This window comes from Cydia splendana, chromosome 1, assembly GCF_910591565.1.
Source record: "Cydia splendana chromosome 1, ilCydSple1.2, whole genome shotgun sequence".
Lineage (NCBI taxonomy): Eukaryota > Metazoa > Arthropoda > Insecta > Lepidoptera > Tortricidae > Cydia > Cydia splendana.
In genome coordinates this window covers 31,849,474-31,875,039 of record NC_085960.1, presented here as the reverse complement: position 1 = coordinate 31,875,039, position 25,566 = coordinate 31,849,474, and the positions used below count along the sequence as shown (strand labels likewise).

The following is a 25,566-nucleotide window of genomic DNA, read 5'->3' as shown; positions in this document are numbered from 1 at the left end:
TTATTATCGTCGGCCTTCCCCTTCCTCTCTTGCCTGCAACCTTTCCTTCTATTATATTATTATTTATAAAAGCGTCATGTCGTATAAGGTGACCAATCATTTTCAGTCTCCTACTCTCTATTGTCCTCCACAGTTGCCTTTTCTCTCCTACTCTTTTTAACACTTCTTCGTTTGTGATTCTTTCTGTCCATTTGATCTTTTCCATTCTCCGCCAGCATAGACGTGTGCGCCGCGCCGGCGCGCCGCCGCCGCCGGGCTTTTTGACCACGCCGCCGCCGCCGATAAATGATCGGCGTGAAATCGGCGTGACCTTGAGTGTTGTTAATTAGCTATTCCAAGTTGATTTTTGGATTACAAAATGTATTTTTTGTATTATTTATTTTACAGTTGTCAAATATACTTCGCACACAAATATAAAAGTTCGCGAACATTGCGGGCATGTGAGCACACCATTTGAGTAATTATAATGTATTGCCGCAGCTGGTCTGGCGTTTACTTCATAGCGCTTGGCATCCAGCTCTAAGCGCCGTCGCGATCCAAAATCAGTTACGTTGGCATTTATTGCTGCCGCCCTTCCGTCCGTATGGCTGCCTGCTGCTCCCATCGAGAGGGTTCTATCCGACACTTTTTCATGTGCCGCTTAAGCACATCTTTGTACCTGAGGAATTGGCCGCCCTGTTTCCGCTTGCCCTCATCAAGCTCGGAATAAAAGATGCGCTTAGCCACACGCTGGTCGTTCATCCGCGAAACGTGACCGCACCACCGAAGCTGACGTCGCATGAGGTATACCTCGATACCACCCACATTTGCTTCACGCAGCACTTCGGTATTCCGAACACGATCAGACCATCGGATCTTCAGTATCTTGCGTAGGCATCTGAGGTGGAATCGATCCAGCGTGCGGATATGGCGGCGATAAACGGTCCACGTCTCAACGGAGTATAGAAGGTTGGGCAGTACGACCGCCATATAAACGGATATCTTAGTGGCCAGTTTTAATCGTGCGAGCTGAGGACCTTGTGGTCTAACTTGCCAAAAGCTGCAGCCGTTAATTTCAGCATCAAGGTCGCACTTGGATGTTAAGGTGCTCCCCAGGTAACGGAACTTGTCCACCTGCTTCAGCTGGTCCTCGCCGTGTTTAGACACGTCGTTAGCGACCAGTGCCTGTTGACTGACAACGTCCAGCGACATCACCTCAGTCTTCTTGACACTGATCTTGAGCCCAAATCTGCGACAGGACTCGTCGAAGCTGGACATGAGCTGTTGCATGCCTTCCGGGGACTCAGTCACAAAGCACAAGTCATCTGCATACATGATCTCTGTGATCACTGAGTATGAGACTTTTGTGCGTGCTTTAAACCTGGCCAGGTTGAAAATGTTGCCGTCAGTGCGAAAGCGGACGCGAACACCTTCAGAGCATGTGAGTAAGACTTCTTGGACTATGACCGAAAAATACAACGCTAACAGAGTGGGTGCTAGGACGCAACCTTGCTTCACCCCGCACGTAACGGGGAAGAAGTCCGATTGTTCGTCGTCAGTAGCAACGCAGCACTCCATGTCGTCGTGTAGGAGTCTCACTAGCCTTACAAACTTCTCCGTGCATCCAAGCTTGCTCAGAACTATCCAGAGGGCTTCACGAGGCACGCTGTCAAACGCCTTCTCGAGGTCAACAAAGCAGAGAGACAGTTGACGACCTTGCACTCTGCTTTTCTCTTTTAGTTGACGCACAGAGAATATAGCTTCACAGGTGCCTCGGTCAGGCCGGAAGCGTAACTAAATCAACTAAACCAACTAAATAAGTACATCAATTATTAATTAAATGAAACTGAATAGCCAGTTGCAGAAACTATTTGACACACCAATTAAAGTAACTGAGTAATCCTAATTATTCACCGTCAAATGTTAACGAACGAACGAAGACTGCTGCCAGTGCTGCTTATACCTTGGACAGCTAGAAGAACAAACGCCTCCATTCTCAAAGAGCTCTATATCGCCACTCATCTCTTCCCAACATGCCATGCGTGAGCCCTTAGATTCTTCGGACATATTATCCAACGCATGATGTGAAGAAACACATGAATTTAAGCCGAATGAATGGTAAACGTGCTCGAGTTGGAGCATGTGTGAGATGGTCGAACGCTATGAAGAGGTCGGCTTGCAGCAGTCTGCACCGTGCAGTCCATACGGCTTATGACCGCACGAAATGGAGACAGATTACATGTGGTCGCGAGCCTCAGCAATGAGAAAACGAGAAAGAAGATACGTCTCAGTAAGCCTGGTGGTTGTACGACAAGAAAACCAGCCATAGCAGTCCACTATAGTCTAGCAAATGTCTAGGATATGTGGAGTTCTGTTTTGTTAAAGTACGTCATTGTTAATAGGATAAGCCAAGGAAAGCTTGAGAAAACGGAGAGTTCCAGATCGGATCGAAGGTCATTGGGACCAGGTAACCTCTTAACTAGGGAAAATAAGTTATTATACCTATCCTATATTCATTTAAAAACCCTATTTTACTCACAGCATATTCAAACTATACGTAGTTAACTGACCAGTAACCTGCATTGATAAAATTTTCAAGAAAAACAACAAATCTATGATTTTTCTTAAGAAAACCGAAAGTCAAGGTCACGCCGATTTCACGCCGAAAACACGCCGCCGCCGCCGATTTTTTGGCAAACGCCGCCGCCGATCATTTTTTAATCGGCGCACACGTCTACGCCAGCACCACATTTCAAACGCTTCTAGTAGTTCTCTGTCTTTTGTGTCATGGTCCCTGCTTCAAATCCATACAATGCAATGCTATGCTCAATATAAAACTTTTAATTAATTTTCTCTTGGTTTTCCTCGATATATTTGCAGTTAGATGGGTCACAAATAATGTAGGTACCTAAATGAAAACGCGAGCGTAGCGAGCGCGAAATTTTTTCCATAAAATAGTACATATATTATTTAGGGTTCCGTAGTTCAAAAGGAAGTCCGACCGTCTGTCTATCTCAATATAAAGGGTCTTGACATGACAGAGGGCGGCAAATCCGACAAATAATATATGCTTGCTTGTTATTTAAATGTTACAAATTAAGGGAAGCGGCAAAGAATCACGTCATCGTGTTTACGCGGATGTCGTCGCCGGTCCGAAAGTCGCACCGAACCGGGTTAGTGTACCTGTAAAGGGTACCGAAGATCGAGCGGCTCCCAAGGAGAAGCTCCCTGTTACCAGTGTGGATGAGGAGGATTTCACAGTGGTATCAAGAAAGAAGAAGGCGCGCACGGCGCCTCGTAAGACTCAGTGTGGTACCGCCGAACCGGCTGATTCTGGCTTGCGGATTGCTACACCGAGTAAGGCGCTGTACGTATCGCGCCTGCATTACACCGCCACGGCTGCTGAAGTGGTGGAGTATGTACACCAGAAGACCGGCTACACGCTGAGGGTGTTCCAGCTTCGATCGCGCCACTACGTGCACTTCAACTCTTTTGTGGTGCGCGTGCCGCGACCGCTGCAGGGAACCATCGAGTGCGTCGACTTCTGGCCGAAAGGTGTCGTGTTTCGCAGGTTCCGGGGCAAACTGCCGAATCCGACACAAGAGCAGCCGATGCAACGGAGCCACGCCGTTTTGTCGACTAAATAGTGTTTAGTTTTAAGTTTATAAAATACATATGTATGTTAGTCTGTAAGGTATTTGTAATATGGGCCTTGTTGCCTGAATTAAATTTCTAAAAAATAAAAATAAAAAAAGTTCTGGTCGACCCTATCTGAACAGCAAATAAAATATTTATTTGACCCAAATTTGCCGCCCCCTAAAATCTGCCGCCCTAGGCTTCAGCCTACTCAGCCTAGTGGTAAATCCGGCACTGACGTAAATACAAAGGGTGTACAGAGTAAGTCATTAGGCTAATGCATAAAGCTCGTAAGTATGATTCGTGTAAATTACCTTTACGGTATAGCCGGTGATATATACATGTTTGTATGCCTTGTACTTATTTACCTAATAGTCTTTCAAAGCAAATGAATATTTAAGTACAATTCCAAATATGAGCACCTTCTGTTGTATGTCTACTTGTCTGTGGGTACCTATGTATGTATGTCGTAACGTTGCATAGAATAACAATTCATTTAAGTAATAACACTGCTTCAAAAGCCAAAGTCGAAGACAGAATAAATAAGTAGGTAAACGTTTACTATGTACTCACTAGTGACTCACTAAGATTGTTGCAAGGATTTATAGTTAACTAGTACATTTAACTTTAATTGGTTGATCAAACGAATGCTTGTCTAGCAAATTTGACATTACAATATTTACAAAATAAATATCATGTTAGCATTTGACAACTTATGTTTAGCTGAGAGGCGTCGAGTGAAAATAGTTTTTTCTCAAACATGCGACTTAAATGATACTCACGCTACAACGGTCCAGGCCCGGGCGGGGACGCCCGACACTTCGATTTTATATAGAAAGCAACACTCGATCATGAACACCGATCACCTGTTATAGGAAAAGAAGTGTCTGTCGCCCGGGCCCGAACCGTTCTAGCGTGAGTCATCCTTATTCCTTAATTATCATTGTCGTTACCTCATATGATGAGACACGCCGGCAATAGATTTTCATACTTGCTGATCTAGGCCCAACGTAGCTGTTACCTCATATGATGAGACACGCCGGCAATAGATTTTCATACTTGCTGATCTAGGCCCAACGTAGCTGTTACCTCATATGATGAGACACGCCGGCAATAGATTTTCATACTTGCTGATCTAGGCCCAACGTAGCTGTTTTTTTCATGGTTTGGTTAGGTAGGCATTTAATTTCTTTTTATGAAACCTAGGTATTAAAACACTAAAATAACCATTTGTCTTAGATTAAGCTAAATAGATAACATTATTGCGCTTAATTTGCATAAGTAAGTAGATTACAAAATGCTCACTCAGATTTTGTTGGCCGATTTTACACGAGGTGTGATTTTAATGAAAAGTAGTGGCGCATCACGTCAGTTGTATCAATTTTTTTTGTTGCTAATCTGTCCTGTCAATCAGGAGACAATTATTTTTCAAAATTACCCTATATCCTTTCTCGGGACCTAATAAACTACATATAGTAACAGCACCAGTCATGGGACATTTAAGAGGAAATTTGGAGTATTTATGATATTTCCCTTGTACATGTAAATGGTCTTCCGCTTATATATATATATCCGCCTTTCATGTTTTAGGCGTGTTGTATCAAAGATACTGCAATGAGTTTCCACATAATTAACAAATTAAAACTATGCTTTTTTTCTCCAGTCATGGACACCAAAGCTCCAGTAATGGGCCCCCGGTAATGGACGTGGATCCAGTAATGGGCCCCCTATAATGGACATTGCTCTATCAGTATAACATTTTGAAATGGGGAATAAGTTATGGCAAAAAAACAATTTTTGGTATAAGCTTTTATCGCTGAATGTATTTTTCTTTCCACAGCCAATTATTATTGTATTAGATTCATCGAGACAATTCTAATATACCCAAACACAATTAGTTAGGGTTTATTGCGATAAAGTTCCCATGGCCACCTCCTGTCTCCATCATCAGATCAAGTCCATGTTATCATAATATTGCATTATCATCCGATTTGCATACTTAATTACGTACTTACACAAAATTTCAACTGAATCGGAAATCGAAAAGTGGGTCAAATTCAGCTACCAAGATTTGACCCACACTAACTAACAAGGCAAGTTAAATAAAAGTTTGGAAAAACGATATTAATTTATCCTAAGTCCGAGAATACCTCCTGGTTGACATATTTCGTAACTACATTTTACTTCTGTATTGTTTAAAACATGAAATTATGGCATGGCAAGCATCATTATGTCAATTGTCCCATCATAGGAGGTATGCAGTTTTACAGCTCCTATAATGGGATTGGGCCAAATACCACTATTTTTTTACATCTGTGGAGTCACAACATAGTGTGTTGTATACCTTATCTCATGGTAAATGCAATTAACAAAACACATTCTAGTTTTCATCAAGTATTAATTAATTAAAATTTAATAAATTAACTCACCTCTCTTAGCGAAGTTGTTAAGAATTTTTAGTGATATTTTTTTTCAGTGGCACGACAACTTTTGGGTTGACGCACATTTCTTAAAAAATAACCGAATTTAATAAAAATTCAAACATAATCAGCTCTAGGACTCTTATTTATGATAAAAATATATCCAGTGTTTATAAACTACTTTTATATACTTATTTTAGAGGCATTGTGTTTTTTTGTCCCATTACTGGTTCCGTGTCCATTATAGGGTATACTACTATATATCCAAATTTTGTCCAAATCAGTTCAGCGGTTTAAGCGTGAAGAGGTAAAGGTAACAGACACGCTTTCGCATTTATAATATTAGCATGGATATGCTAAGTAGATGAACCATTACTCCTACTCCTACTGGAAAGGGCTTATAACTGTACCCCTATCTGCCTATATGCCAGGGGATCTCCGCGAGGCGAAAATGTGTAGGGCATACCTACTCGTACCTATACTTGTACGACTTTACTTGGGCACCAATTCTGAAATCACGGCCTTCAAGATATCAAAGCAAACTAAAAAACATTGTGAGCTAAATAGGATCTTGTGAAACAGCATTTCCTCTTTGATCACTAAATGCATTTGAAATTTGATGCATTCAAAATCCCTAACATATAATTACCTATCACAAAAGCAACAAAGTATTTTTCATTATCATGATCTACTGTCGACGTTACCATCATTAGGTAAAGTCTAATGCGTCACTAATCTGTTAATTAACTACCAACAAGTACCTTTTTAAATCCGTGTCAGCATATGATAATGCCCCCTATAAATATACCGTCTTGAAGGACGAAGGGAGCGCCCATCGGTACCTTGCCCACTCGTCCTCAATACTGGCCATCTATTCACAGAACAGCTCATCTCTGGGACAATCTAGTATAACTTGAACCAAAGGATAGACTCATTTGTGCGGGTGACGAGGCAAATGATGTTAAGGGTTTTTTTAAGTTTTTTGGCTTAACACACCTCGTTCACTAGTTGCCTCTGGCACGAATTTGTAACTGCGGGGTAGATAATATCTATCAGAGGGGTTAGCCAAAATGACAATCGTTGATAGTATACGCCAGTCGAAACTTAAATAATGTTCACGTTATTTCAGAGCGTAACTTCGATTGTATGAGAGCGCCGAGGTTCACGATTTACGCTGCGAAGAAGTTTAGTTGCAGGAACCTTACACCTAATTGCTTAGTAGCTAGGAGTGGCAATTTCGCAACGACCACCGGTCATTCACAGTGCATATAATGGATCACTCCGCCCGCTGATTGATCGAGTCTGATGCTTAGATCCGTTTATGGATTGCATAAAGCTTTGCTGTAAAAGTTTTGTTGCAAGAGTTTTAGTGAGTGTTTGTAGGGCGAATAGGGAACGACTTGAATTAGCTTGTGCAGAAATGACCACTGGCCTTTAGTGACCTAAAGGTCCTAAAGGATAGACCAGTCAATTTCGTAAACATAGAATTAATCTTCTAAGCTTAACCGAAGCTTAACATAGATGGTGAAAATATTACCTACTCGTACTAGGTAAGGAGCATTGATTGAGGTAACTTCGAAAGTGGGGGCGAGTAACTTTGTAAAATGCAGATATCTGACTAGAAAGAACCACGTTTTACTGTAGCATCAGTAAGCACCGCCTAAGCTGCCTTTTAAACGTTGCAGTAGCGTGTAAGTGTTACCAAAGTATGAATTTAAGTGCTTCTGGTATAGTAGATATTTTGCGATTTGCAAAATTATCCCGCCGCTATGACTACGGTGCGTTTTGGTCTAAGGTTTTGATACTATCTTATTTAGGGAAAACGACTTCCGAGCGTCGGCGTCTAGTCAACTCTATGGCTCCTAGCTCCTACTGGACGCAACGTTGGCGCAACTGCGCTGCGCCGCCATTTTCTATAGCGCTGACTAGACGCCGACGCTCAAAAGACTAGTGTTGGGTGGCCCTAAGTATATCTACTAGTCGTGTCAGAATCAACTGATATACCGAAATATACGAGTAGTCTGTAATGTGCAGTGATCGTTAATTTTCCAGCAATTTTGGTGCAGCATTGTTGGCTAAAAGCATCTGTATGCCATACTCTAGGTGGAATAGATAATTAGGGTTAATAACAGTACCTAATATTAACCTTAACCAATCCTCTCCCTAGATTTTTTTTTAAGAAAATCCTTTATTTTTACTATGCTGCACCAAAATTGCTGGAAAATTAACGACCACTAAATTAACATCAAGTAATATGCATACCTACCACCTGCTGGTGGTCGAAATTATGACGTTCCGTCTGGGCTATCAAAATCGCTGCCAACTTAGCTTGGTCTGACTCTACCTAATGTTGTAGGAATGCAGCACGGCTAATTTTAGACAGGTATGTACTAAAATTAGCACTCCCTTTTCCTTTATCTAGTCACTAGTGACTAAACTTTTTATTAGCATATTCACAAAGGTTACTTGATAAAACAAGCACGCGTGTCACATTATGATAAATACATAGATATAATAATATACAGGGATACCTTCCAAGCGAGCTGTCAGTGGGACCACTTTTGTTTAGTGTACGATTAACAATGTAGCCATGTCGATAAAGTCATATCGATAAACTATCGACATTTCTTGCAATTTTAATTTTACTTCAAAGGTTTAACGATACCTAAAATGAACAAAACCGCTTTTATTCTTTGTTGTGGTTATCAGATCACAATTTTATCGTCACGCCCCAGCAGGGATACATAAATACCTACTAAAATATGTGTTCCGCAATAATTGAATTATTTTATTATATTCTAATACTTATATTCATTATCCATTAGCATTTCAATTATGTTTATGTTTAACGAAGATATTGAAGCTTCAATTAATATCGCTATTGCGTTCCGCTGTTTAGCGTTTATCGATATATAACATGATTAAAATCGACTTTTCACATCCCTAAAAGAGCACACATATACGTTTTTACGCACACATACACAACCTGGGTCTACCTAAAAAGGGGACACCTGGATTTGAAGTCCATCTTGTCAACAGTATGGTTGTCCTTTTTTGACAAACGGCATTTTTAAAAGACCAAGGAGAGAGAAATGATACTAGTTGCTGCGCCGTGAAAGAGAACAGACAGCGTTGGGGCCTTGGATAAATAGGTATTTACCTACAGCGATGTCCCGCTCGCATACCAGAGCGGCGTTCGGAGTTGTATCCAATGTGAAGACCGCCTTAGATTGGAGCTTTAAAAGCGAAGTCGAACTCTCGGTTTGCAGTGGCAACAACCCTGTCCTTCACTTGAAGATATGTGTTAGGTAAGTATCGCCTAGATCGCATCTGGAAACGTGGATAACTTAGCAATTATCATTGTTTGCCTAGCAGTTGCGAAAATGCACCCGTTGTTAGGATTTGCACGAAATGTAATTGACCTTACGCAACTTGATGCAACGTCCATCTTGCACACACGGACTCGAGACAGACCGCATTCAAATTAAGCTACTTAATCTTATCAGCTTACTCCTTGGGGGCTGTCCATAAATTACGTCATCGATTTTTGACGATTTTGGACCCCCCCCCCCCTATAATCATCCAAAAATCATGCTTCAAATGACCCCATTTCCTCCTACTTCATGCTACCGTCATCCGATGTCCAGACCCCCCCCCCCCTAATTTGAAATGACGTAATTTATGAATAGCCCCTTGGTGATGTACAGTATTGTACAGTCAGCATCAAAACTACGCGTCAAAAATATTTAGTATTCTCTAATAGGTAATTTAACAAAAAGGGATACAATGTACTCTATATGTAGAACAACTACGTTTCATACGCTACTTTTGATGCTAACTGTACCTATTGACGAAAAGTTTCACTATTACCTTTTAATTCAATGGACCGAAACTTCTACTCTCTAAAATTAAAATTATTTTTAGTTTCATGAAATATCCAAAAACATTTCAATTTTTTTCCCAATTTGTACATCAGCTTCTGTATCACGTGTTACCATTACCACGTACGTAATTCCTGACATCATTTGTTTTTGTGCTGATTACACAAATATTGTCTGAGTGGTATTAAAAGGAACGCACTTCACACATCCCAAGGATATCTTATTAGAATTGTTAACCGAATCTGAATCACGTTAAAAATGTTAAAATTACGAATTATACATACCTCTATATCATATATTATGTTCATATACCTATGTAAAGGTAGTTACCTACGCAAAATCACGCCGGAATAGTTTTTTATAGTACCGGAGATTGAAGGTCCATCATTCTGAACAGGGCCTAACCTAAGGGCTTTATCACATCACTGCACTGGCGATGGCGGTTTATGCGAGCGAACGAGCGAACGCATTATTTGGATCGATTGCTATTTTGCTAACGATCCGAATTTTAAGAATAAGAACAACCCAAAAAAATAGGTTCAGAGATAAAAATACTTTCTTTACAATCCCTAGGTACCTACTAATATACAAATAAATATTAATATACATACATATAAATACCAAAGTAACTCTGTCTGTTCACGCTTCAACCGCTGATCCGATTTAGATAGAATTTTGGTATGGAGAAAGTACCAGGTAGTTTGAGGCCCTGGGTTGTACATATACTTAGGATAGTTTTTATCACTCATCATCATCATCCCCGCAGGCGAAGTCCAGGGCACGGGCAGACGCTATTTAGGTAGTATGAAATAAAACGCCACGCTGAGGAACCGCGGCGAACTCGCCGTGAGTGAGCTAGCTGCGGGCACGCTCATTGATATCGTATCGTTTGTAAATACAATACAATACAATACCATTTATTTCTCTCATACATATAAGCTTACAGTAGTTTACCAATTCGCTTACGCGGTAAAATAGAAGATAAGACACATTATCAAATCATAAATAAAAAGAAGTAAAACTCAACAGTGAAAACAAAATCACTAGTGTGATAGCGCCCTAAAGCGCATTAAGATTTGATGCGCTGACAATGTGTTTGATCTCCGAGGTTTCCACCGGACACGATAACATCACCGCTGGTTCGGAACAACGAGAGTAAGTCGACAGAGACCAGTTTCTGATACAGACCGTCATTCAAACAAAGTTATTTAATGTTGTACGAGTCTAAGAGATGTAAGGTTATTCGTCGACCGCCATATTGGTGGCGTCGCCTCGTGATTCATTTCTTTGTTTTTGCCCATTAATGTTGTTTAAAGTGTAATATTGATAGCGTATTATGCAGTAAATTAATGTGGAAGTGTGCAGATAATGAAAAATTGATCATGAAACGCGTTTAACCACCATTCTGGCGTCAACGCCGGGTAGCACACGCGGGTCCTTGTAACGTCCAGCTATCGCCTTACAAGATCCTCAAATCTCAACTACCGAACAAGATTTTAATGAAACAGAATGAGAATGGATGTTTAATGGATATGACCAAATAACTAGAAGAGACGCTTTTACTTAAAGTATTTTGAAAATGAAGACTACTGAAGACATTACTATCGGAATTAACCTAATACGAGCCCCGATGCAAATGATTTCGTCTAGTTCCACGCAACAATTTTGTTTTTTTTAATAAATTTTACACATGAACTTAAAATGACCCAGTAATGGAAACCATAACAGCAATGTTTAATGTAGTTTATTTTGATCGTATAATAAACTTGCATGAGACTTTTATTGCTGAAAAAATGGACTTTTCAAAAACGTTGTCCAAATTATATTGTCCTCTCCTACAGCACTCTGCTGCATGCATGGGCTCGAAACAAAATTGTCAGTATATTGGCAGAGCCCTATTGCTTTCCCTAGTAATAGCCCTTTTCACATATGGTGTAATCCTACCCGTCAATAAAAAAATAAAAAATCATAATTTTTTTTCTTTCAGTACAAACGGTATTTCTTGTATTTGGAATTAGTTATTGCAGAGTATTACCATATAAAATTAAATTAAATTAGTATAAGCATTAAATATTAGTAATTTTTAAACAATACCATTATTTTTGAATAAACGCGAGAATCTCAAAAAATGGTCTCACTAGACGAAAACATGTGCATCGGGGATTCGGGGCTCGTATGAATAGTATTTACTGAAGACGTTTACCGGATTGAACTTACTGAAAAGACAAAAAATCTACTTATGACAAGGCAGTATGGCTTAGAGCTTTAGCCTGTCCTGATGGACGAAAAAAAAAAACTAAGAGATGTAATTTTTTTTCCATTTCTCATGCTCTAAATGAGGGTCATTATAGTATTTCTTGAGGGTTCAAAAAATACTATAAAACGTTATACTTAGTCATGTTTTCGAAATGAAAAGTAGATTGAACTAGGGTGAAAGGCATCATTTCATCCCTTGGTTAACAATCTACTATAGGAGATTAGATTAGACTACGCTTTCAATGAGGACTCTCTTTATCGATGTCTTAATGTCACGAAGCGTGAATATAGAGGACTTCAGTCGAATAACAATACGTACCTACCTACAATCTAAATAAACAAAATGCCAGCACCTACTCATTTTGCAAAACTAGGTTTCATCATTTCAATTTCATTTCGTGATGGCTGTTCATCGCAATCCAACGCAGCGAGCGTGATGGGCACCTTTGCGTCGGGGGCAGCCCGGGACGGGTTTCAGTAGGTAGGTAGTTTATTTTATACATATTTAGTGTACATTTATAATTAAGTTTAGTTTTTAATAGTCTTATGTTTAGATTATGTGTTATTAAAAGTTTTATCTAAATTATTATTTACCGAGTCTTCATTTTTGAATTGGATTAAAAATGGACTCTAATCTGCATACGAGTAGGTATATCTACTCACTTTAAAATGACAATTACATATAATAATACGAAGAAAGCAACTTTAACTTTTAACTTTAGCAGTCTTTGTTTATGACTTGTCGCGCGTAATAAGATAAAGAATAAAAATGGACAGCCAAGGCCGTACGCGTCCCACGGAATTATAGCTTTGTAGAACCATTATTAGACGAATACAGATAAGTGATCCGCTAAAACGATTACGTTGTTACTAGTATACTGTTTTGTGCGGCGTTTATTATGTATGAACAAAGGTAAAATAAGTTCTCAAAGGCTGGCTTGATTAAATATGACTAAAACAAGGCGTTATTTTTACGGTTTCGTTGTCAACTACCTATCGAACTGAACCGAAACTACACCCGTACACAGGCAGATTGCATCGAAACAACTAACTATAATAATAGTCCCGGATAACCTGAGAAATACCTGTTGGGGTAGGTACCTATATATATTACAGATGCGCATTTGTGCAAGTGTTCATGGAAATTTCAGGAAATTTACACAACAACTTTCATTTTAGAAATGGATTATTTCGATTCCTGTACAAAAATATGAGAAGTTTCCTTTTTTCTTCCAAGTTTAAATTTCGTCGTACCGCACCGCATGGTGGGATTTCAGCGCGATAAAAAAAGCAATACCTAATGGCTTATAAACTTTGACGAATTCAATCCTCCCTAATGAAATAATTAAGCAAGTTTTTTTATGATATAACTAGAACGCAAACAAGCAGACGGATCGCCTGATGGTAAGCGATTACCGTCACCCATGGATACCCGCAATACCAAGTGCATTGCCGGCCTTATCTTATATAGGTTTGTACCATAACTTTTCCTAAGAAATAAAACGATAATATAACAATAAAACTTTATTAACCTACTAGACCTACTCTACATTAACCTACAAGTCTACTTCCTCTTCTTCTTCTCAGCGCGGCTGCCGCCCATATCCTCAAGTTGTTGCTTGAGCTCGAGCAGCTGGTTGTCGGGCACGTAGCGGACCTCCTCGTGCTCGACGGCGTGCTCGTGCACGCGCAGCTCGCAGCCCTGCGGGAGCGCGGCGCGCGCGCACCGCAGCAGCGTGCCCAGCGCCCACGCAGGCACGTCCACTACCTGACAAGAATGTTATAGAACGTTGCAGAATATATCGTCAGGTGACAAGCAAAACTCACTAATTACCACAAGTTCATAGCCATAGTGAACCATATTAGTACTAATAGAAGGTCATTTTTGTTTAAATTTTTTTAGGTAGGTAATTAGTGACTTTTGCTTGTCACCTGACGATATAGGTGTTTGAGGAGTTATATGTAAGTAATATAATTATTCTTTTTATTTGCAGATGTCGCTTTCGTTCTTCATGCCTTCAGATGAGCGAAACCGAATATCGCGAAAATCGACATTTCATATATGTCTTCTATTTCAATTTCACACTTAAATTGCTGTGCTTATAATTTATAAAAACTTATATTTATTAATATGTGCCACATAGCACTTCATAAAATAGCAACTAAAGGACCAAATTGACTGAGTGGGAGTGGGTGGTATTCAAATTCTTCGAGAATTTAAATATATTTTATAAACCTCAAGGTTCAGCATAGATCTAAAGACAATATAAATACGAAAGTTTTAATTTACCTGTACATTGCGTTCATAGACACTGAGGTTGTATTCTGCATCAACAATGGTGCCTCCCGGCTTGAACCGCTGCACCTTCAGCTTCTGAGCCGGCGTGGCCCAACTGCACACAACCATCGCTTTTATACACATCATTATGTTTGATAGGTGTATTAAATGCAAGGTTTAATAGTTAGGTAGTTAGGTAGAGTAGTTTTAGTAATAATTTTATGAAGGTCTTTGATAAATCCATAAATTCTAATAAATATATTAATTTTAGCTGATAGATATATTTTTAAATTATGTTCCATGTTTTGGTATTTACATTTAAAATTTATGTTTGCCATCAAAGGCTAGTGGTTACAAAATAAAACAAAAAATATTACATATATTGGTGATACTGCAAGAAAAACACAAGTTAACTTTTCTAAGCCCTGACTCTGTTACTCAAACTAGTTCAGATCACCATAAAGATATAGTTTTGACATATCATTACTACATACTTTGAAAAATTTGAATCTTGTTCTGTCAATTAAAAAAATTGGTTACTATGTATGAGATGTTACATACATTTACTGGGTTTCAACTTAGAGTAGCAGTGTGAAACACAAGATGTTTTTCAAAGTAGTAACAATATCATTATAAAAGCTGTAGTCTTTTAAATATCAAACTATTTATTTGCAAGAATTCATTAATTAGGTAATTAATTAAACCTATAAATTAATTAGGTAATAGTTTGTCAAAGGACTGTCTCATTTCAATCATAGACAGAGAAAATCATACTATCTTTGTCTTACACTAGTACTAGCACCCAAAAGAAAAGGATGAGTATAGTTTTCCTGGTTCTTACTGACTGACAAATAATTTTGACCAACTAGGTATAATTAACTGTATATGTTTAACTTACCTGTCATCAACCTGTATGCCCATAATTTCAGCATATCTGTGGATCTGCTTCTGGCAGGCCTCCAGCACGGCAAAGTCATAACCCTTCAACTGCAGGTTCAGGCAGTCGTACACCGGCTCGTCCGGCTCCATACTCTAAAAATTTCAAGTTTGTATACACAATTGATTTTCAAATATCTTGATTAATTTATTTTTATGTACTTACGATTAGATAGTCTGGTTCATATAGATCGGTTTTTGTTCGTATCTGATGGCATACTGAGACTCCTAAGCTAGGCCTGCTGTTGGATTTAAGCAATTGGGAGAATCTTGCCTGTAAGTATATGAATAAAGAATAATTTCAGTAAGGATATATACATAACCTAAAGAATGTTAGATTATATCAAAATTGTTGACTGAGACTTACAAGCCTAGTAATTTTTGAACTAAACATTGTTGTGATTTCAATTAGAAAATTGTATTTACAAGCTATCTCGTCAGTAATTATTAATTATAGAACCATAAAAATCTAAACCTAAATAAACCAAATCAAGCCCTAAAATGACATTGACATTTAATTGATTTGCCTTTTTTTTTCTTCAACTATTATGGCCTGGTTGCGAGTTCTTTAAGCCAATTGATTTGACAGTTATAAGGCGTTTTACCACAATTTCGGGTTTCACGGGCCTATAAATCCCGGTCTTTTGATAGGCTTGCGTGGGGATATAGATCCAACACGTAGAGGCCCCTTGGAGAGCTTTAATGTCATGTAGAACGCCTGCTGGAACCCGTTCACAGGCGCAACAATAAACACCCATGAACCGGTCGCAGCAGGCATTGGGACTATTGTAGAAAAAGTGAACAGTATACCGGTCTATGGATTGAAGTTTGGGTGGACAATGAAACTGGGCTATTGTAAAGAGGTCCGGACACCTGCCATAACAATGTTAACACCGTCATCGAGGCAGGCGGTGATTCGCCGCTGACTAGATGGGCCCCTGAAACTGCCGTCGTAAAGACGACCAGGAGCAACATCGGTGTGAGCGGCTCAGGGGTGTCGAGAGGTGTGCGCCGCTTTCTACCCAGTGGCTGTTACCAGCCACTGTGCCAACTCGCGTCTTATGCATCTTTCACTTCCACCCCTGGAGCATATAGCTCTAGCGACTCCTCTCTGGACGGCCAATGAAGGCAAGCCAGAGCTGAGAGTCCTGCGGGTCCCCTTGGGGTCCACTCCGACCGACGAAGACACGCCGGAGACGGAGACCCTGACCGACTCTCGGGAGCACTCGGGTCCGTGGGGTCGTTACTCCCCAACACCTCGCCACAAGCTGCCCTGCGGGCTTATTATCAACTATTATTATCTTTTTATAAACTCAATTTCAATTTTAAGATACACACTAAGATAACAAAAAATATATCACTCACATGTATAGATGGTCAAGCAAATGTTGTCAGTAGAATAAGGCAGCAAATTTAAAAAATGTAGGCGCGAAGGGATATCGTCCCATAGAAAATTTGAATTTCGCGCCTTTTTCTACTGACGAGATTTGCTTGACCAAGATATAAAGCTGGTCAAGCAGATCTTGTCAGTAGAAAAAGGCGGCAAATTTGAAAAATGTAGGCGCGAAGGGATATCGTCCCATAGAAAATTTGAATTTCGCGCCTTTTTTTACTGACAAGATTTGCTTGACCAGCTATAATAATACATTTTATATGGGATGGGCAACATCCTCAACAACATGAGTTTACATTTAGTTTGGGCAACATATAATGTATTTAAAGAGCATTTACACGATACAATTTTTACACTGCACAATTATTTTTTTTATATATAATTTATTGCACTAAATAGTTTCTCATAGTACTTAAAAGGAAAATTGGAAATACTTGAAATGTTTGCGTAATTTAAATGGAAACGTATACTTTTATTCGCTTAAAATATTTATTCTATGAATGGTTCTGCCTACTGGCAGGATGTGTGCACATGATTAATCAATTATAGAAAAAACTTAGTTGTCAAAATTTTGTCTATGTATGCTCCTCGCTTGGAACTTGCCTTGGTATCGAAATGGAAAGAGCGGTGTAATAGTTATAGTTTTTGTAGGTTTTCTTGTAATTGTGTAAAGACAAAATAAATGGTGTAATCTTGAAACTTCTTGAAGAAATCCTTGTAGGACATGGCGTCAACCGGCAGCACACCCTTTCCTAAATGGCAACTGGCCATCCTTCTCGGCGCACCTTTGGCCATCGGCTTAGGTTACCTTTATCTAAGAAATAGATTAGAGGATCCGGAAAAGAAAAAAGTCGCGGAGCTAAAAGCCAAGACTACAATTTCACTAGACAATGAGGAGAACAATGTGAAAGCCGCCGAAAGCGCTATCGACCGCGCCATGAAGCTGAAAGGTGCAGGAAACCGAGCTTTCCACGCAGGCGAGTACGACAAGGCGATCTCGCTGTACAACGAAGCCATCGAGTCGTGTCCGCCCGACCGGCCGGTGGACCTCGCCACGTTCTACCAGAACCGCTCCGCGTGCTACGAAAAGCGCGAGATGTGGGAGCAGGTGAAGGAGGACTGCACCTTCGCGCTCAAGCTTAACGAGAAGTACGTTAAGGCGTTCCTGCGGCGCTCCCGCGCGGCCGAGAAGAGTGGCGACCTCGTCCTGGCCCTAGAGGACGTCACTTCCGCCTGCATCCTAGAAAGGTTCCAAGTGCAAAGCTCCCTAGTCAACGCCGACCGCATCCTAAAGGCGCTAGGCCGCCAGCACGCACGCGAGGCGCTGGCGCGGCGGCACCCCGTCATGCCGTCCAAGCATTTTATCAAAACATACTTCTCTGCCTTCTCTGAGGACCCTATTGCCAAGATCCAATTGGACGACAAGGCAACCGGTGGCTTTGCAAAGGCAAAACAAGCTCTTGATGCACAGGATTATGATTCAATTGTAGATGCTTGCACTGCAGAGTTGCAGGCAGATGGAAAGTACAAAAATGAGGCACTGCTTCTGCGAGCTACCTTTTATTTGTTGCTGGGCCGCCACGAGGAGGCTCAGGCTGATCTTGGCAGGGTGATTGACAGTGATGCTTCAACCAAGGTGAAAGTGAATGCTCTGATCAAGAGGGCCTCTCTGTACACTCAGCTGGAAAACACGGAACGCTGCTTGGAAGACTTTGCCAAGGCTGCCCAGCTGGATCCTAATAACTCGGACATTTACCACCACCGAGGCCAAGTGTACCTGTTGCTGGAGCGCATGGATGAGGCCACCGCTGAGTTTGCTAAAGCCGTCCAACTAAACCCTGACTTCTCCATTGCTTATATTCAGAAATGCTATGCTGACTACAGACATGCCCAGTTGAGCAAGAATGTGGGTGCTCTGACACAGGTCCGGGCAGACTTCGAACGTGCACTGGAGAGGTTCCCGAAATGTGCTGAAGCGTACATCCTGTTTGCTCAAGTCTTATCAGACCAGCAAGAGTGGGGACGAGCAGAGTCCCTGTTTGACTCAGCACTGACAGTGGACCCCCACAATGCCACTCTGTATGTGCACAAGGGGTTGGTGCAGTTGCAAAAGAGCACAGACTTTGACAAGGCTGTCAAACTTATTAACAAAGCTATTGAGATGGATGATAAATGTGATTTTGCATATGAAACACTTGGAACCATTGAAGTTCAAAGGTAAGACACTCTGTTTTCATGTGTTTTAGATGGTAAATAAACAAAACAGATCTAAAGTTACCAAAAATCCTTTTCACATTTTCATAATTATAACTGAAACAATTTAGAAAAAACATGTAGGTATACAAAAAAATTTTAGCACTACATTATTAAAAACACTAAAATAAAATAAAAAACTCACAATTTTTACACATAAAAATTATTATTTATTAAATTCTGCTAAATTTCTTGTTTACTGAATCTAATTTATAACAATTTTTACAATCTTATAAAAAAAATGCATTGGGTTCATTAATTTTCATGGAGATGATGTTTAAAATAATACCACCAAGTTTTGTTTAGTGATTTAGTAAATGTACCAAAATCTCTTCCCCAATCTAATAATAGCCCTGCAAATGACAAACAACAAATGCTTTGTCTTATTTCTTATGTTGACTGGATGTCAACATATCTTAATACATTGTTCAGGGTCAGAGGTCAGCCCAGTAGTTTGTAATCACTTGCAGTGTCATTATCAGTGACTTGTGGCGTTCCGCCAACATAATTTAGGCCACCTCTGTCTGAAACTGCATTGTGTTCCTATTAATCTATTGTCTTGGCTAACTACATGTTAAGAAATAATTTTATGAATTAACTTTATCCATCGCGTTGTTAGGTTTAGATTAGTCATTATCAGTAGTATGTCCTTGAGGTGTTAAAGATAGTAACAGATTATCATTTCTCTGCATCAACACCTGAAGGGGAATGAACGGTTTTATCTCAAGTATTTGGTTTGTTACATCACCATGTTTTTAACCAACTTAATATGTGTTAGGTAAACACAGATTTGTTGTAAGGATGACGATCCGTGATTATTTCTCACTTGATGGTCTAATCGGAAGATCAGCGCTGGAAGTCGCCAGCAACATGCTGAGATGGGACCATTTCGTGACACTTTATTTTTCACTATGTTTTTTCAATGTATGTCTGTTGTCTGTGTGTTTACGAATAAAAAACTATTCTATTCTATTCTAAATAGTTAAGTAACTATGAGGAAAAACAAATTTATATATACTGCGATTAAAAACTCAATGAGATGAGTTAATTTTTATACCTATTTCCATTTTTATAGTGTTGTTAACTTGAACACTACTTGAGTGAAACGATCATGTTTTATTTACTGTTTCACTAATGTTTTATGGATAATTATGTAATTGCCGGCTAGAAATCGCAGAGCTGGCCCTTGAGCTCTCATATTCCACTCAATAATCTTACATTATTATTTTTGCTTTCCAGGGGTAACCTAAAACGATCACTGGAGTTGTTTGAGAAGGCGATCGCGCTGGCCAAGACTGAGCTGGAGATGACGCACCTGTTCTCGCTGAAGGACGCCGCCGCCGCGCAGCTCAAGGTGTCCGAGCGCTGGGGGCTCGACTGGACCGTTAGCTAGGCACCCCGCATACTACAAGGCATTTGCCAAGTGAGATTGGCCTTACATACTTTGTTTTAGACGACGATTTTATTTAAAATCTGCCATTTTTTTGTGAAAACAGTACTTAAAGTTTGCAAGCTTGTTTTGGAAAATTAACTTCAGTATAATACATTTTTAACTTACGGCCAAGTCTCGGATTCAGCGACCCGCCGCGCCGCCGCCGCATCTTATGTCTAGTACGGTGTTACAAATAACTATGCTCTACTCTAAGCCGCTTTCCTCATTTGCCATTAGCTCGTAAATGTTAGGTGCACTTTGATATATATCGAACTTCGTATCACAAATTGTTATGGACAAGAATGCCTGTTTGATGAATGATGAAGTTAGAAGTAAGATATTTTTGGAAATGTAATTTAACTTGAATTTCAATTCTTTAAATGACCTTGTATTAGGCCCATATTAGGAGCTTCAATGTGAAATTACAATCTTGTATAAATTTGTTTATGGGAAGTACAGGGTGCCGCACTACAAATTGATGTGTAGTTCAATACTTAGGTAATATTTCAAGCTTCATAAGAAGCAGAACAGAGTACAATTGTAGCTAGCTAGTGCGGCCCACGTGTATCCCCCTCTGTTTTATTACACTTCATATTGAAGTTCTCGCTGAATTTATTTGGAAATGAAATGTACCTATTGTTAAATTATGTAGTGATAGCTATCTTGCATTTAAAATATTACAATATATTTTGCGTCTGTAGGTAATTAACAAAATGCTGTATGTATATATTTAAGATAAACCTAGAATGAGCGGCTACCTTGAATGGATGTGGTAAATATCTCGAACACCAGGCATTTTAAAGAAATAAAGGATGATTTATCTCATCTCGTCACGGCTTTTGTACATATCTATGTATATTTTTTATTAGGTATGCTGCAAATATATTCTTGTGAAATACAGATACATATATATTAGTGATACAATTGTTTTGTATTGTCGTAAATTGACTCGTTTTCACTGGCTATTCGAGAAAATTATTGAAACCAATTGTGTATGTTTTTGCAGTTTCAATAGTTGATTGATATACATAATGAATATTTAAAAGCTGTTTGAATCACAACTTTAACTAACGTTTTAATTGTAAAGCGGCTTCACTAGCAACATACCCCGCTAAAGACGTACTATACGAATATCCTATATCCATCATTTTCAGAGTATATTTGTTGTACACAAATGATGTCGATGAGTGATGCCTTCATTTTCTTGTGGCACTCGAACACTGAATTGTTCAAGTCGAGTCGAGTAAATACTAAATAGTTATGTACCTACTTTGGCATTACTACTCGATACCAATTTCCTGATATTTTAATTAAATAAACGTACTAGAAATAACGTAGCTACGAATATTTCGAAATGTCATTTTAATTATTAAATTATAGTTTGTTGTGCAGTGCAGTGGTAACAATTCTAGATGATTTGAGCATAACCGTTTCAACTGCCATTGTTTTGTTTTGGTAAATGATACATCATTGGTTCTGTAAGTGCCGCGGAGACGGTAGAGTGATCGTTAGTGGCGCCGGGCCGCGCGGGTGCAGCCAGGGCGTCGCGGCCGCCTGGCAGGCCGGGGCGGGGCTTGCAATAAACACATTATGTTTTGCCTATTATCCTAGATACGAGTTTAATCACAAATTAAATGACGGCAGATGTTTTGGATGCACCCCTCTATTTTACCAGTTAGGTAGATCGTGAAATTAGAACTGCTCGCGGATGTTTGTACGAGTTGTTACCTCACCGATAGTGGATAGATTAAATTTATGAAAAATACGAAATACATTATTCGAAACAATTAAATCATCTTTTACTTCTTCCTGCATGTATCACAGATAACCGAAAACCTGAGTAGGGCCTTCGGAAAATAGTACCTACCCTTGAAATCTTATGTATCTATGTCAGAAGTAGGGGTAAACTACTAAAAAAAGATGACAAGCACTAAAAAGTCACCATAGCTGCTTTAGAATAAGGGTTAAAGTCCCAACGATTAGTATCGTTCCTACGTCTGCAACTAGGGTTGTCTTATCATGGTGTTATTTGGCGTCGTCCATATGTATTCAAGTCGGCCATGAGTGTCGCACGTCATCGTACTAAAGTGTTCACATTAGTATTGGTGCTGGCGAGCTCGGGCTCGGGGCTGCTCTGCTACAACGGCACGCTCACGTCCGCGCGGTTCGGGGACGACCCCCTGAGCGCGGAGTCCCTGGTCGGCGGCGGCGTGGGCCTTGCGCGGCTGCGGTGCGCTATGACGATACGGTGTGAAGGTAACTTACAGCTTGATAGCTACCTTGTGACTTTAGTCAACAGTCCTGCCCACTTTATCACGTTAATGATAGTCAAGGGGACTGTAGGGATTTAATGATTGCCTTACCCTAGTTTTGGTCGCGTTTAGGTATACCTATACATGAAAGCAATTGAGACCAAAGAATATAATAGGTTCTCACTAGGAGATCGAGACCTTTAAAATTATAAGGTGTAAGGTAGGTAAAATGAATTGACAAACATCGGTTTAACAAGGCTGTTTAATTATCGGCCTTATTACCTACTTGCTAAATACTTAGGTAAGTAGATTCAAAACATGATAAGTTTATTGAAAATTATTTTTTATCCCTGGGGTTCGATCTCAATTGGATCCAAAGAATATAATACTCACTAGGATTGGATCTCAATACCTACTCTAACTCAAAGAGTATAAAAGTCTATATAGGTAGTAGGTACATACAACCTGTTAGTAAGAACCTACTTACAGTCAAATGTCAAGAGTTTGAGCTATGCAAAAATTTCGGGATAAATTTTCATAACACTTGTCGCAATGTGGAGCACACAGTGCTTCGTGCTGCTGACTGTGGCGGGAGCGGCAGTGGGCCTGGACTGCTACAACTGCTCGGAGACGCAGCACGAGACCAACCAGTGCGCTGGCAGCTTCGGCACGGGCGCCATCTGGTTCAATGCTTCCAGGCTGCGATTGGCTACCTGCACGGGAGGTTTCTGATCTCTTGCGTACCCTTTTTTAACATAGATGGTTCAACCTGGTGATAAAAGCGAATACTTACAATTAGTGATTACTTTGCACTTTGCAGCGAAGATTTAATCTGAGTGCTACGGTAATCTTAGCATTTCCAACAGTATTTGCATTGCGTAATAAGTTTATGAGTATTTGTGTAGATTTTATGGACTTTACCTACTGGTGGTAGCGGATTTTGGTCTTTCACTGGCTGACGCCACACCGACACCTTATCTACCTACACTCAAACGTTATATCATATGCTATGAAAGCTACTGTTTGTATTAGGTAGGTATGTTCGATCGGGAGGAAGGAATAAAAGTTGTACTTAGCCTATTATTTTAATTGCAAAAGATAATGACAACGAGCGGACGTGCTCTACCCTCTTCCTCGTCGTAGCATATTCCCGGTTGCATCCTGCAGCAGCTCGAGGTACCGTGCTTTTAGCAGTCTAATCCCAAGACTCAGTAACTGTTTTTTTCGAATGCTTACCACCACCCACTTACTTCCAAACCCAAAGAGGAAACGTATTAGCTTAGTACTCTCGTAGGTATTTTGGTTTCCTCACAGTATTGTCCTTCACCAAAGAGTTGGTTATCAAATGATATTTCGCACCTTAGGTAGGTACTTTTCGTATCTAATTAGGTACTTAACGAATAAGAAACTCATGGGTTCCGAACCTACGCTGGAAGCGCTGGTGGCCTAGCGGTAAGAGCGTGCGACTTTCAATCCGGAGGTCGCGGGTTCAAACCCCGGCTCGTACCAATGAGTTTTTCGGAACTTATGTATGAAATATCATTTGATATTTGCCAGTCGCGTTTCGGTGAAGGAAAACATCGTGAGGAAACCGGACTAATTCCCAATAAGGCCTAATAGTTTCCCCTCTGGGTTGGAAGAGGTCAGATGACAGTCGCTTTCGTAAAAACTAGTGCCTACGTCAAATCATGGGATTAGTTGTCAAGCGGACCCCAGGCTCCCATGAGCCGTGGCAAAATGCCGGGATAACGCGAGGAAGAAGGAGAGGGTTCCGAACCCACGAGAATTTTAGGTCGCACACGATAAATTAATTTGAATAATCTGTTTTGGACGACAGCGCTTTACACTTTACTTCTTACACCTCTATGCTTGCAGAAAACGCCATGTGCTTCGTCCGCTCCTGGTCGGCGCGCGCTAAACACGCGTGGCTGGTGCAGCGCGGCTGCTACAAGTCCAGCCCCGACGACCCGCTGCCGCACACCGTGCGCAGCCCCACCAGGGCCATGACGTGTAAACGAGAGAGGTATAATAGCTTGCTTTCGCTTTAGTAGTAATTTAGTACCCTCGTTTTACCTAATTTTACTCATTTTGATAAGTGTCAATGGTTAGACAGTCAAGTGAAACAAGCGATATTATTCCAGGTACAGAGACGCAGAATACAGAGTCTGCCTCTGCCAAGCGGACTGGTGCAACTCTGCGAAGTGGGACCTGCATACGCCACTCCATGTGAGCACCTTATTTGTCGGGTTAGCGAATGTATTACGCTGCTTATATCTGCCATAATCATTAAATTAATACAGATTACGATGTCATGTGTATTTTGTTATCCTAGTTGGGTACATGGCATAATCGATGCCTGAATAGGTCAATGACGGGAAGAAAAATAGTCAATAGCCAGCCAGCCAGCTTATGAATCAACTTTTAAGTATGGTGTCGATTGCGTGTCAATTGTTAGCAGGCGCCTTGAATATTTTGTTATTTCTTTTAAATTCTTTAGGCATAAATATTCTTACTTTCTTACAGTGTAGGTATTGCTATTTACGTCAACTTGAAATTAACTTAGAATGCCATATACTTACCTACATGTAGCCTGCAGTAATACACTCGAAATTCATAACTTACCCCTTTCTTGTCAGTCAGATTAGAACTTAAAACAAAGCTAAATCCTCAATAAGAACCTCATTCAGAACAAAATCCTCCTCATTATTAAATTTATTAATTACCTAAGACAGCTTCAAGCAAAAATCTCCTGCGCTACACTTACGATGCTGATGATGCATGACATCACATATATGATACCTATAGAACCAGTTAACATCAATTCAATAGTAGGATTAGTAGGGGATGAAT

At 40.1% G+C, this 25,566-nt stretch overlaps 3 protein-coding genes across 3 annotated transcripts; 2 read left to right on the top strand and 1 right to left on the bottom strand.

Annotated features, from left to right (window-relative positions):
* Window positions 1–13,683: 13,683 nt before the first annotated feature.
* LOC134804246 (uncharacterized) lies at window positions 13,684–15,889 on the bottom strand. The gene is made up of 5 exons (XM_063777257.1): window positions 15,754–15,889; window positions 15,553–15,660; window positions 15,349–15,482; window positions 14,463–14,565; window positions 13,684–13,940 (listed from the first exon to the last, which is right to left on the bottom strand). The coding sequence occupies exons 1-5, from the start codon at window positions 15,778–15,780 to the stop codon at window positions 13,737–13,739; spliced, it is 576 nt and encodes a 191-aa protein (XP_063633327.1). The 5' UTR covers window positions 15,781–15,889; the 3' UTR covers window positions 13,684–13,736.
* A 1,445-nt stretch (window positions 15,890–17,334) lies between these two features.
* Window positions 17,335–22,256, top strand: LOC134793275 (mitochondrial import receptor subunit TOM70). Its single transcript, XM_063764845.1, has 2 exons — window positions 17,335–18,996; window positions 20,272–22,256. The coding sequence occupies exons 1-2, from the start codon at window positions 17,504–17,506 to the stop codon at window positions 20,423–20,425; spliced, it is 1,647 nt and encodes a 548-aa protein (XP_063620915.1). The 5' UTR covers window positions 17,335–17,503; the 3' UTR covers window positions 20,426–22,256.
* A 251-nt stretch (window positions 22,257–22,507) lies between these two features.
* Window positions 22,508–25,023, top strand: LOC134804165 (uncharacterized). The gene is made up of 3 exons (XM_063777138.1): window positions 22,508–22,720; window positions 24,592–24,739; window positions 24,858–25,023. Exons 1-3 carry the CDS (start codon window positions 22,525–22,527, stop codon window positions 24,997–24,999), a joined length of 486 nt encoding a protein of 161 aa, XP_063633208.1. The 5' UTR covers window positions 22,508–22,524; the 3' UTR covers window positions 25,000–25,023.
* The last annotated feature ends 543 nt before the right edge of the window (window positions 25,024–25,566 follow it).